This window comes from Myzus persicae, unplaced genomic scaffold (assembly GCF_001856785.1).
Source record: "Myzus persicae strain clone G006 unplaced genomic scaffold, MPER_G0061.0, whole genome shotgun sequence".
Taxonomy (NCBI): domain Eukaryota; kingdom Metazoa; phylum Arthropoda; class Insecta; order Hemiptera; family Aphididae; genus Myzus; species Myzus persicae.
In genome coordinates this window covers 528,590-542,886 of record NW_019104167.1, presented here as the reverse complement: position 1 = coordinate 542,886, position 14,297 = coordinate 528,590, and the positions used below count along the sequence as shown (strand labels likewise).

The 14,297-nt window shown below is 29.7% G+C and overlaps 1 protein-coding gene across 1 annotated transcript in view; it reads left to right on the top strand.

Moving 5' to 3' along the window:
• The first annotated feature begins 8,349 nt into the window (after positions 1-8,349).
• Positions 8,350-14,297, top strand: part of LOC111039520 (probable chitinase 10) — a 31,791-nt gene continuing 25,843 nt past the window's right edge. Inside the window, exon 1 of the mRNA XM_022323068.1 lies at positions 8,350-8,637. Coding sequence (XP_022178760.1) covers positions 8,635-8,637 — 3 coding nt within the window. The 5' untranslated portion in view covers positions 8,350-8,634. The remainder of the gene's footprint in view (positions 8,638-14,297) is intronic.

Sequence of the window (14,297 nt, the reverse complement as noted above, 5' to 3'; positions counted from 1 at the left end):
TACATGAGATTTAAATGATATAATGGAAAAGTAACTGGCCTGAAACGAGACATATTTCAATTACCTTATGGTTTCCTTTAGAGAAGGTTTGCAGTATTTTAATTCTATTATTTTGTTAAAAAATATTATAAGTACTCTTTAGTTACGATTTTTATAATTTGTCATCCAAATATACCTAATTATATCGCTTATAGATTTTCCCTTTTGTTCAAGTTTTAAAATATCATAAATAATAGGTAATTAAGTACCAAGTCATCAAGTTTTTGGCCATCTATAGCAGCTATACTAGATATCTAAACATATAAATTTGTTTTATGTTATATAATTTTATCTTTAGGCGTATTCTTTAGCGTAAACATATTATGTGTAAGAATAGATTATTGTATATTTATGATAATTTATTTTTGTAATTTGAAATCATTTTTCAATGATACATATTATGTAATAAGTAATAAGTAATAACTTATGGACTTGTGATGAAAAATTACAACTTACAAGTATTTATCTATTAAGTAAATATATTATTATACTCAATAAATAAGGTACAACTTTATACACTTAAACTGTGACTATTATCCATTGAGTAATTCGTATTCAATTTGAGAAAGTGTAATGATGTTCAAGGATCAAAATCCATATTCCATGTAAATTGTAAAGAAAACTGAACTGGGCAGTAAACTAACTATCCCTCAGTTATAATATATTGCCTGGAAATAGTGACATAGGTATTAAAAATGCATTCCAAGCACCTATATGTTCACATCATTCTACAGTATGCCGCGAGTCGGATTTGACTTAGAAGTTGTATGTTATATTAAAAAAAAAAAATAGTTCAACTACAAATTAAGGAAATTGTTTCAATTTATAATAATCTAAAAAGAATATAAGTATATTGTGGAAGATTATATTATGGATTATTGTCTTATAATATAATATTAACTGGGTATCTATAACTAGGTTATTGTTCAGGCAGCTTTTTTCAGATTTATTATTTACTTTGTTTCCGTCTTCTAAATTGAATGGTATAAATTGTATTTACAAGTTTAATTATATACTATTCAAAATGTATTGGATTCGATTATGCTTGAACATTTACGTACTCATAATTTGCGCCTTGACTACCGCCGCGAGTGACGGGCAGGAAGTGGGTCCACCACACAGGGTCTCGTGCTTTTTAGTGGTATTTTTTTTTTTTTTTAAATGTATTAAGGCTTCAACGACAAAGGTTTTTAGCCTTTTTAGTGGTATTCTATTACAAAAAATATTTAGGGTTTAAGACAATAGTTACGACTTTTTAGTTGACCGACTTGAGAGCCCCGGGCCTCGCAAATCAAAGCGCCGTCAATGGTTGTGAACATTGAGACAAGTGTTTTATTAGGTATGACTTTGAAGTAATGTTATGACTATAATAATACGTTTTTGATTCATTTATCATTTACATAATAAACGCACGCTGATATAATAAATTCGTATATGGGTACTTAAGCTTCAATTTTTGTAGCTACCTGCCTACATATATAAATAATGATTAATTAGTCTTGGATATCATACCAAATTTATGATTTTTTAAATGATTTTGCCATTTGACAACCTGCGTTTGTACATTGAATGAATTTATTTTCTAAGGAATTTAAAGTAGATATTTTTGAAACTTTATAGTGTAGTTCAAATAGTTTTGTACCTTTGATTATATTGAAATACATTCATTTCGGTGTTATTATAATTAGGCTAAGATTATGTCTTTCATCGAATGTATTGTACTGTTTTTAAATATCAGTTAAATTTAAAAAAAAAATGTAATAATTTATAATCAAAATTTTAAATTAACACATAGCCACAGCGTTCCAATTAAAATGATTGTACTTAAATACTAAAATAATTAAATTTTTGTACAATTTTTGTATTGAGTGTAAATTTGGAAGAATTCAATCAATTTCTATCAATTTTTCGTCGAGTTAATCTTTTTGCTACCCATCCCACCATGACGTAGTTTTGACGTGAAAACAATAATAAATTGCTGTATTCACTCTACACAGGTGGCAGGTACCGTCTCGAAACGTTAAAATTTCGTTCCCAGCCAAAAACCTTTGGCGTACATCCGTGCCTAACTGCAGTGTGCAGATTATATTCTTGTCTACGTCTATTCGTCTATTGTTCCTGTCAACAGCTGTCATACAGAAACATTATAACGCATATACGAGTAATATTATGTATCCATAATGTTTAATATTGACAATTCCAACGGCCTTCCATAACAGTATTTCGTTTCGGTTTTCGTCACTGCAGTGAGCGCCCGTTGTAATCTGGTGTAGGACTCATTCAACGTGTGCCAAGTGTAAAAAAAAAACATAAAGGTCATTAAACGCTATTAGTACCGGCAATAATTTGATAGATTGTGACAAACGGCGTACGAAAATAATATGTTAACCGCTAAAGCCGGTTCTATGTGAGCGCGAACGATAACACAAATTGAAAAATCAGAAAACAAATACACTCTCACGGTCTGTCTTATATATTTTGGCTTTTTAATATGTATGCCGTTACGTGTACGGCGCTTACCTTAAACTACTTAATGAGTATGTAATATAATGTATACTACTTACCGTTATACAAGCGACCTACTATTACAAACTCTAAAACAGTGGCTGAAATCAAGTGAACTTTACAATAATATGTATTATTATTCAATATGATATAGTGAAATATCAAATATGGTGTTACATGTGTTTTTATTTAGGTTTCTTTTAACTGGCATAACTTTTAAACTAATTTTATGTCCAAAATAAATGGCTACTCAAGGTACCACTCCTGGAGTGCATCAAAGTGCGGTATCGGGGATTGATGCTATATCGACATATTATACACACATACATACTATTTAGGACAATCACAATATTCTCACAGAATTACCAACTATATGATAACCTAAGACAAATACCTAAAAATTATATAGTGTCTTAACAGAAGAGTAATTCAAGGAACATCATGTATCATAAATCAAGGTTTTAAAAAGTCATTAATAGTTATGAATTTATGATATTATATGGTCACTCGAATCTAAAATCTTTTAAAAAACTGTGGTGCATAAAAATATATTATGTACTAGATACATAGGTGAAGGCGTGGTATGATTGTTAAGATTTTATTAATCATGATATAAGAATTAAATTATATATTTAAACTATATTATATACAATAATATGTATTTTGTATTATACCAGCTGTCTCGCTCGACGTTGTCCAGGGCAAAGATTTGTATTTTTGATAAAAATATATTTTGCATCGGTACACATCGCTTTGTGAACTAATAATTCGACAAAGACGGACAATTGGCTTGTGGTAGATTTTATATAGAACTTGGTAAAGTCGAACGTGGTTCTAACTATATTCTCTAAACTTTCCTGATATCTCCAAGAACAATAATTTGGAAATTTTCACAAAATCGTTTATGTAGTTTTTGAGTACCTTTATAAGCTACAAATAACATTCAACTCTCATATTTGAGGTTTTATTCGAAACCATAGACGTGACGATGTATACTTTTACCTCATTTGATTACCACAATGATATCAAATTTTATATTTAACGTACCAGGGATCTAATCTAATTTAATATAACAGAGATAAAGTTTATCCTGCCGAAATTCGGCGATTATCAAACGTTTCATCAGTGATTCGATATAGTTCCTTGCATCTCTGTGTCGTGTGTGTTTCGTGCTTATTGCTAAATGTTATTTGATCTAATATCAAAAATGTCAAAAGTTCAAAAGAATAGGAATAAGACATGATTATTATAAACAGGTTTATGTATATTTATTGTGATAAATTTAGTGAGGACAAAAAAAAAATGGTTTTGGCTATGTTAGCATAAATATTTGTCTTGCCATGCTCGAATACACACCGGTATAAATGATTTTAGCGAACTGCAATTTTTTTTTAAAAATATTATTGTCATTGTTCTGAAGCACCTAGAATAGTAACTTTGACAGATATCTGCGAACGAACTATTTAAAATATGAAATTCACGTATTGTTTTATTAACAAATGTGTTAACGGGTTATCAGATATGGCAAAGCTATAAATATAAAATTTTGTTTAGTTGCATCTAGTTTATTTAGTCAGGTTTATGTTATTTTAGCTGAATTTTTCTGGAGTGCATCCTAAAAATATTAATGCATTGTTATTTACCTAATCAAAAAGACCAAACATATCAAAAATTATTCAGTAATAGGTATATTCAATAGATTACAATGTGATCTCAATACAACATCAGTTGTTCGTGACTTTGTACTTGGCACCAAAACACCAATAAAAATTTCATTTGAATATTTTTAATTGTTATTTTCATCTGTTTAAAATGATTTAAAAATATTAGAGCATCATTTATTGTTGAAGTATAATAAAAAGACATTAAGACGGCAATCGGCAATTAAGCTTACAAGTGCGAACATTTGACCCTTTGTTGCAAATCTAAAAAAAAAATGAAAAAATATCAAGTCCCTGAAAAACTCCATAAAAAATTAATGATGATTAGGATGGTCAAAATAAAATTATATTTGTCCGGTGTCAAAACATCCTAGACACATCTAGAGGCCCACCCAAGCACACGAAAAATTTCATTAAAATCGGTCCAGCCGTTTAGGGGGAGTTCAAATAAGTACAGACGTTCAGAAAAAATATATGTCATATAAAAATAAAAAAATTAAGTGGGATCAACTATTAAGTAGGTAGGTAACCATCGTAATTTCTTTAACTTGGTATATATTTAATAATCAGTGTAAATACGTCTGTAATATTTATGTATCGTTATAAAATTGTATAATACTAAACAAAATATTAATATTCAAATTCATATATACCTACTGACTTCTTTATATAATTTTAGTGAGTAAATAATGTTATCATCAATCAAGAGCTAAATGCCTAAATATTTATAATATGAGATTTTAATGGTAATTCAACATTTCATCTATACAGTGTTACAATTAGATTTTTCTTAAACAGATTATTGTAATAAGCAAGTTGTATTTAAAATTTTAAAACAATTTAATTTATCTGCAACATTACATTATAATTACAAAATAATTTGTTTAATGTTTTTTAACTATGATAATAAACTAAGTTAAAATCAATAAAACATTTAAAACATAACAGGTATAACTATTATATATTTAAGAATTGTAAAAATTAAACAATGCACTTAAAATTAAATTATATTATTTAATACTTATATATCAACTAAAAATAAAATTTTAATTTTCTATACCAGGTTTCTCTTATATCATTATTACTATTTTTAAATAGTCAGTTTATAATTGAGCTCTTAAATTGAGTGTATTATAAGTATTGTATATTATGTAATAAGTATAGTCCGGGGTATGGGTTATAATTACACTATAAAAAGAAAAAAATACATAAAATATTTGTATGAGGGGGGGGGGATTTCATAATATAGAAGGTTATAGATATCTCTATATAAATTCCATTAAACATACTCCTTACTAAAATATAAGTTGTTATTAATGTATTATTAAGATAGGTATTGTTTTTAAATTAAGTGAATATATAATAAATATGTATAGCCGTATAGGTAAACCATATTAACATACATTATAGAGACATTTTTGATGTATTCATAATTGTACTAGGTGTATAATTAAAAATAAAACAGTCGATATTGGTTTAAGAAATTTTTTTCTAACTTAAAATTAAATAGGTACCTCAAAAATTGCATTTACGAAATATACGATAGTTAACAATTAATCAAAATATGTTATTACAAGATTAAATGAAAATGATATCAACTAAAGTTCAACGTTCTTATTTCACTGTAGTTATGAGATTTTAGTCATACCATGACGATGACGTATTCAACGCGAATGTACACCCGGGTGTTCGACATTGTTACCCAATTATCTGGCAAGTAAACTTGCTCGTAATACTATAAATAATTATAAGTATGATAAAATGCATGAGTGTATGAAACATAATATTATGCGTTTATTTGATGCATAATATAATAATTATGTAAATATGTAAATGTTGGGCACAGACCCGCAGCACTGGCAAGTCATTATAATTGTATAAACTTTTTATTTATTGTGCATGATTTAAAATGTAATAATTAATAATTATACCTAGGCGTGTAAGTCTCATGACTTAAGTTTCGGATGCAACTCGAGACAAATATGAAACCTATCCATTTCATAGCTTTTATTTTAGGAAACTGTTATAAAAAAAACAACAATTGTTGCAAAATGTCATCATAACTGATTAACACGCCAGAAAAAAAGTGCTAATTGTTGAGTAAGTTTTTCATAACTCATATATATAATATTTTAGTCATAAAATGACTAAATGTTTACTGGTTTGAGTCGTTTACGCTTAACGTTTACTTTAGAACTTCGTAGTTCTCGATAAATTTTATTACTGTTTTATTTATATAGAAAGCTTAGAAACTCTTCATGTGTTAATGGGGGTCAAAGTATCAAATGATATACCATAATATGTTCATATACATTAATTTTATAATTAGTTAATTTTAAATTTAAATGAATAATCGGCTGATTGTAATAAGTAACAACTAATATTTTACATTGTATAGGTTCCTACTTGTATGTGTTCTTGCCGATCATACATGGTAATTTATCTTAATCATTGTGTAATATCTTCGTAATTATCGTACAATTTAGTCCCTCAATACAAATTTGGAGTTATTTAACTTTCTATAGATACAACGGCGATGTATCATATAGTTCATGTGCATATACGATAATTAAAAAATACGATTCCGTCATATTAATGAGAGATGGCTTACATTTTTATATGGTTATTTGATTACCTATAAAACATTTTAAAAACTGTCAAATTGAGTCAGTTTTAAGTTATACCTTTTAAACTTTTAGATTACTTATACTTGCAGCATATATATAGTTGATCTTCAATTATTAGTGCACAGTGAGCAGTCCTATGTCGTAGTATAATATTTACGTTTCAAGTTATCATAATCAATTACTTACATATATTCTTTGGTATTGATTTTGAATTGTACAATTATTACTTATTCATTATTAGTGAGTAATTATAGATTTATAGGCTATAGAAAGTAAAGTTACTAGTTCAAGTGTTATTTATGATTGTTACCTATGCAATAGTTTATGGATTTTCAATGGTATCGGTATGCAATATTTATAATCATCTGTCCTGAACTATAATTATTATATTTTATCGTACCCAAAAATTTAGTATTAGAAAATTTGGTCCAGATGTACCTATTCACAACTAATTACATATTATAATGCTCCAGTAAGCAGTAAGTACATATTATGTAGTATTATACTATTATAAACTTAATATAAACTGAAAACTTTAACTAAATTGAAAGCTACAGGACACACAGTTAAATAATGACTCATCATTATCGTGTATTTGATAATAATCTTTAAAAAATAATTGAAGATATGTTTAGGTAATTTTGGAATCAAAATAAAAATTATTTACAAAAAATTATACTTTGATTTAATCAAACTCATTTTGTATAATAAACATTTTGGTTTTAATTTTGTATTTCTAAGCAGTATATTTTCCTGAGTATTTTGATACATAAAAGATAAATTTTGAAGTAGTAGTTAATAAGTTATAACGCATAAGTATTTAGTTAGTTTGAGCGGGGAGGGTTGGACAACATTGTTTGGATTATCCCGGCTGTGCTACACCACCCCACACATCTAAAATTTAAACAATAAGAACAAAAAAACTAATAAACTACTTAGTATCTACTCAATTCGAAGTTCAATTCATATATATCAAAAAGTATTTTGTTTCAGAATATGAAATTAAAGTTGTATTTTGCCATTCAAAAAAGTAAAAACTTAAAAAAAAAAAACGATAAAAATATTTATTTTTCAAAAATTTTATCTTGTATTTACTTCAAATTACTCACATAAAAAAGGTTTTTAAGAACGTTAATCCTTTTTGAGATGATGATTGTTTACTAGGAAACACTATTATTTTTGTGTGAATTGTTCATATGGGACTATAAGCCACTCATAATAATTTTCTGTATACATATTCATCCGAGGGGAAAGCGGTTTTCTCCAAATACATATGATGATAAAGCGGTAATAACATCGGTTACATAATGCAACACTGATTGTATACATATTGGTACACGATTTGAGAGTTACTTTTTCAAAAAAAAAAAAAAAATTCTACTCCATTTATGAACTGTTCTAAGATATCGATTCCCGCCAAGGCGGTGGTCTGTTTTGTACCGCGTATATCGAAGGGTGAGAGAGGGGAAAATAGAAAGGACAAGTGTCCGGCGTCCTCGTTTTCGTAGCGTATAGTCGTAGCGTACACACCGATCAAACCTCCGGCAAAGACGCGTTGTCCGATGTCAGTTACAATCTAGACACAACGCGATTCTGACTTGTCTTACCATTTGAGAATTCGAATTTGTTTTGTGTATTTTTCTATTTTGTTTATCTTAATTCGTATACAAATAAATATAGATACCTACGTATCTAAACATCGTATACACGCACCACGCAATCGTAAATGTGTTCCGGGCGGTTTGTGCGCGAACAACAGTGACCGAGTGGCAGCACTCCCATTTGGATTTTGACAAATAAAAATGGTAATTTTATGTATACAATTATAATAATATATACTCTAAGGGTCAAATAAACGATCAACAATTTCTTTTTTTACTTCAAATAACTTAGATATGACAACAAAATAGTCACCCACAAAGTACGAGTGTGGTAATATCATCACACTGACGTTTAAGTCTCCGGGTATTTGAACTTCACATATTTACTCCTGAGGGTCATTATATTATTGCATAAGTGTCTTATTAAGTACACTGTTTTGTATTATAATTTTGTGTGTTATGCTGAAAAGTGAAAATTAACGCCACCGGTATGTGATAGGTATAGTGTTCCATAATTAAATAGAAAGCGGTTAATATATATCATCGTAGCACGGCACTCGAATGAATTGCTTTCTCGATCAGTTACCTAGTGCAGCGTTTGTGTGTCTATGCATCAATTAACTTTAATAATAAATTTTAAGACATTCGTATATACAAAGGGTGTGGTCCTCTAACAACGATCACAGTGTTGCGAAACCTCGTTAATGGTTAATATATTACAGTATTTTAAAAACAGTTTCCATGTTAGTTCAACAGTACCTGAACTATGCCCGTGAATGCAATATTCTATCAATTTGTTAACGATTGTTAAAAATAATTTTGGTGCCTTCGATTTACATACTACCTATTATAGAGTATTTCCTGAATTAATTACAATGGAAAAAATATTTCGTATTGGGTTATGTCACGAATTATTATTCTTATATTCATCGATACCTGGTAGAGTGTATATTTTATTTTAAGTACTAGGAATCGAATTGCGTAAAGTGCATACGTGTTTCGTAAAGATAAATGTGTTGGCAACCTGACAGTTCAATCAACCGTCATTGTATATTGACAGGAAATGCGTTTAATATGCTCGACGTGAGGTGCGGTCAGTAGCGCGAATATCATCGGATGTTATATTGACAAAAAAAAAAAAATCAAAATTAATTCCAGTAACCACCTATTCATCGTCATATTGCAAAAACAAAAATAATAATAAATATAAGTGTATATGTTTTGTCACGTCTTATTGTTCGGGAAACTATGCTATCAAAAATATCGTGAGTGTTTTTATCTTGTTGATGTCCAGCGTCCCCTATCAAGAACGGTCAAGATATATAATTATAATCATGTCCAGGGGCGTAAACAATATTTTTATTTTTATTTTTTTGAGGGGAAGGGAGGGGGAAGAGCTTGAATATTATTAATTAAAATTGTATTTTTATTTTGACTAGTATAGACGTTCAGACGAGTAGGTGAAGTATTTGAGAATGCTTGTACCATTTCAACTTGTCAATAGTAAAAAAAATGCTCTAATCATCAACTTCGATGGAGGATTTTGGTAAAAAATTGGATCTAATTGGTTGATAATTTTGGGAGGTAAAAATTGAAAATTCTCAAAACTTTTTAAAAAAATTTTGGGAAAAAATGAAAATTTGTCAAAATTATAATATTGTTTTGAACAAATGTTTGGTAACAAGTTGAGACCGTCTTCACTTAGATTGCATCTGATTAAATGTAGTTGTTTTTTTTAAATGTTGACAAAAAAATTAATCGTTCGGTCAAAAAGCTGAAAAATGTAAAAAGTACAAAGCTCCTCATAAGTGGTTATTTAAAAATATTAACGATTCCTATAATCCTATAATATAGTCACGATTTTTTTATATTAGAATTTTAAGATCAAATGTTGACGCCGTCTTCACTCAGATCCGTTTTTCGTATACAATGTTTTATAGGTCTCCACCGAACGTGCCTGTTTCTACTCTTAATAAATTTATTTCCAAAAACCAAAGTGTTAAACTAATAATATAACTTACTACTTTTACACGTACTTAGATGAGAAGCAGAAACCGATTTCATCACTGGACTAATAATTAATAAAATACCTAATAATAGAATAATACAATACAATACTTCCTACTGGATATAACATATACTTTTTCGATTCATAGTATTATAATACCTAGTTATATGTAATATGTATTATGTATAATATTATATGTACGTATACCTATACTAAAATATTATATACCTAGTATGTATTATATTAAGAGATTGCGAGACGAAAAAAAAACACTCGTTAGGTAATATTACATAGAAAATATTATGTAGATTTCTCGTAGCTATAGGTAATTAGCTAGTATATATGTAGTTTTTCACGCGTGTTATATTATATTTTGTTGAAGGCGTCACCGTTTTATAATATTTTACATTATACTACGGCTAAAAACAATATTATGCCAACAGCGTATAATTATCTCAATACGGCTATAAATTATGATAATTTATTTATTTTATTTTTTCATTTCTATCAATAGCCCTTGTGACGGCTGGCGGTTACTCGGAATAGCTAGGAGACAGATCGGTTGTAAATCGACTGTAATGTCTCACTATAGATACCCAAAAATACTTATACAAATAATAATACAATTATTGAGATACTGTTTGTGTAATTGTGTCCATACTATACATACATTTCACGTGATATATTTACATACTAAAACAATATTGTTTGAGTTGTGGAGGCCAGAGACCAATCTGTCGTGTGCGATTTTTTATGGGAACACTATTTCGTAAGGCGAATTTCCATGAGACGGAAAGGTGATGAGAAGGAGGCGTATTCGTCTACCGTATAATATACATTTGTAATAGGTACATACACTTGTATATAATAAGTAATAACATATAATGATTTTTAATTAAGTCACGTGGGGGCCCGTAATTATTTTTCCTACTCTTCGTGTGTCGCGTTGTTATTATTATCATTATATTATTATTTTCTTGCCCCGAGAGAAAGGAGGTTGACACATTCACGTATCGGCCGCCGGTCTATCTGCAGCGGGTATACTGTAGACCATGCTTCTAGAAGTTGCACAATTATTATTATTACCTACTGTTATGTTAACACGTGCGTTAGAAAAAAATAAATAATGGGTACGTTTATAAAATTATAAAAAAATTATGTATCCAGTATAATATTATATTGTTCGCGTACAGGATACTAGAGCTACGCGTGTGCATACCCACATTCCGCAATAATAATTAATATTACAATATTGTTACCTGCCTATCGCAGCAACCACTGTGCGCAACACAGCTGTAAAATGGGCACCTCTGCCGATCGCACGTTATTATGTTAAGTATGCTTTACGCACTATACCCGCGCGGAGAATATAATATCGAAAAGAGAAAAATCAACAAATCTAAAGTGCTACTTGAACATTGTTCTTCCCACGTACACACGAGGCCAGTTTCAGGACCGCGGCGTTATAATATTGTGTTGTATAATAGTAAAACGCCCAAATCGTCACGGCGGTGGTACGCTTGCACCGCGTGTACCCATACATATTATATTATAGAGACGCAGGTGACTATAATATGTAATAATAACAATGACTTCTATTCCATATAGGCACTTCCATGTAACTATGTGAGTGCCTACCTACTACATGCAATACGTACGTACACACAAGTCTACGCCTACACGGCTTGCGTCAATACTATTCGCACTATAGTCCATTTAAGCAGCGATCACTTAACCCAGTTGACACGAGACCGACGACTGACGAGGATTGAGGATATCATCTGGATATGCCGGTAACGACGTCATATTGTATTACCGAGAGAGTGTGACCACGGTGCATACGTTTTTATCGATCACCCGGTTTCGGATGTGATCGACTAGACATGTTCTCACCCGTACGAAAACCCATGTACCAGACGTCGTTGGTGGGTTAGACCCGGGTTTTATATAGATAATAGATCCGTGTACAGAATAATTAAAAATGTTGTCCGCCGTATTTTATTTTAGATTCTAATAATATATTTATTTTATTCCGCCTTTCACCTAAAATGATTATTCCGTATATCGAATCACTGTTATAGCTGCATAATTCGTCTTGTTTGAGATGTGATTCTCATTAATTTCTACTGTGCATTTTGTTTTGTATTACTTATTGCTCATTAGTTAGTAGTTATACCTACATTAAAACACGCGTTGTCACGTCGATAGTGAATGTTATTGGTGCTATGTAGACAGTCTAGATACTTATATTTTTATGCACTGATATTTATTGCTCATAATTAATATAACGCTATACATTTCACTCAGTGTGTAGATTAGCTAATAATATTAACAGACATGTAAATAATATTGAAGCAAACATTCAGAAACATAATGCATGTACGTGTACTTTGTTCTCGTACATTTCAGTGTATAGGTAGTTCGAAATCACTGTAATATATATATATAAATATGTAGGTACGTCGTGTTCGAATAATACGACTATACACCCACTGTAATAAAATAATATCATTGTGCCTATATATTATTGGTTGGATTTACTTTTTGAAAACAAACGCAAAGCTTAGGTCGAAACGATGAATCGATAATGTCCGGTGAGCTATATGAATGTTATTGTTGTTGATAGTTATATTCCTTGTGTGGCCATCGAGTGACCCTGAAAGAAAGATACCTACTATACGAAATAAAAAGACATAAAATAAATAAATATATGTGTGTACAATAAATTGAAAAAAGTATTATATATTTATGTGTACATAATGTACATAATATATATATATATATATTATATACACGGGAAAGCATATATATATTTTTTGTATTATTTTACGAAAAATACATAAACTGAACGTTAAAAAACCGGTTTCGGAATGAAAAAAACGGAAGACAAAACTGGAAAACCGTGTACCTACGACCGGCTACCAATAGTGCCTAATGCGTATATTATTAAGATGAGCTCACCAACAAATAATACAGGAATGCATGTTGAAAACATTGTATTGATTTGGGAAGCAATAGAGTATATTATTATTTTATATTTTTATGTAGATTGTATATATTGTTAAACGTTTTACGACGAGTTTTATCATTAAAACACAGAGATGGTACACCTATAGGCTATACGTATGCCGCAATCATGTGGTGATACAAAATAATACAGAATTTTATGCTTTGCACAAGTTTAACATAATAGTAATGAATGGGATGAAATATTTTTTACTAATTGTAGGTAATGATTCCGTTTCCAATAGCAATATATATTTTCGGATTGTTATATATTTGAATAAAATTGTTAAATAAAATTTAAACTATTGTGTATGATAATAGACATTTCACATAAATTATTTTCAAATCGATGTACATTGTACGCATACACATATTCGTAGTTTTTACAATTAATCTTACAGTATCAAGTTATTGGCATAGTCATCCGCACTCGACATGATTGTGTTTTAATAACGTTATTAGGCAATAGGCGGGTAATGGATTTGTTGAGAAATTAGACATTTAGACAGCGGTATTGAAACCCGAATATTACAGTATAATATACAATACGTAGCTGTGGTGTTTACAATATTGAAATAACGTTCAACAATACACTTGCTACTACCTATATAACTTAGCATATTATTATGACTCAGGCGCCACGATTATCGGGATGTTACGCTGTTGCTCACATTTCCTGATGGCCAACTCTTTATTGTAACGTTTGTTCGGCAAGTAGCAGCTACTATATACTGTTAAATAAAAAATGTCGGCTAAACCGTGCCCAGAAAAAAAATTCTCGGACGTCTGTGGAATAATATTATTAATCATCACTAATCAGAACGTGAAAGTCGCTCGTGCCCGTTTCGTC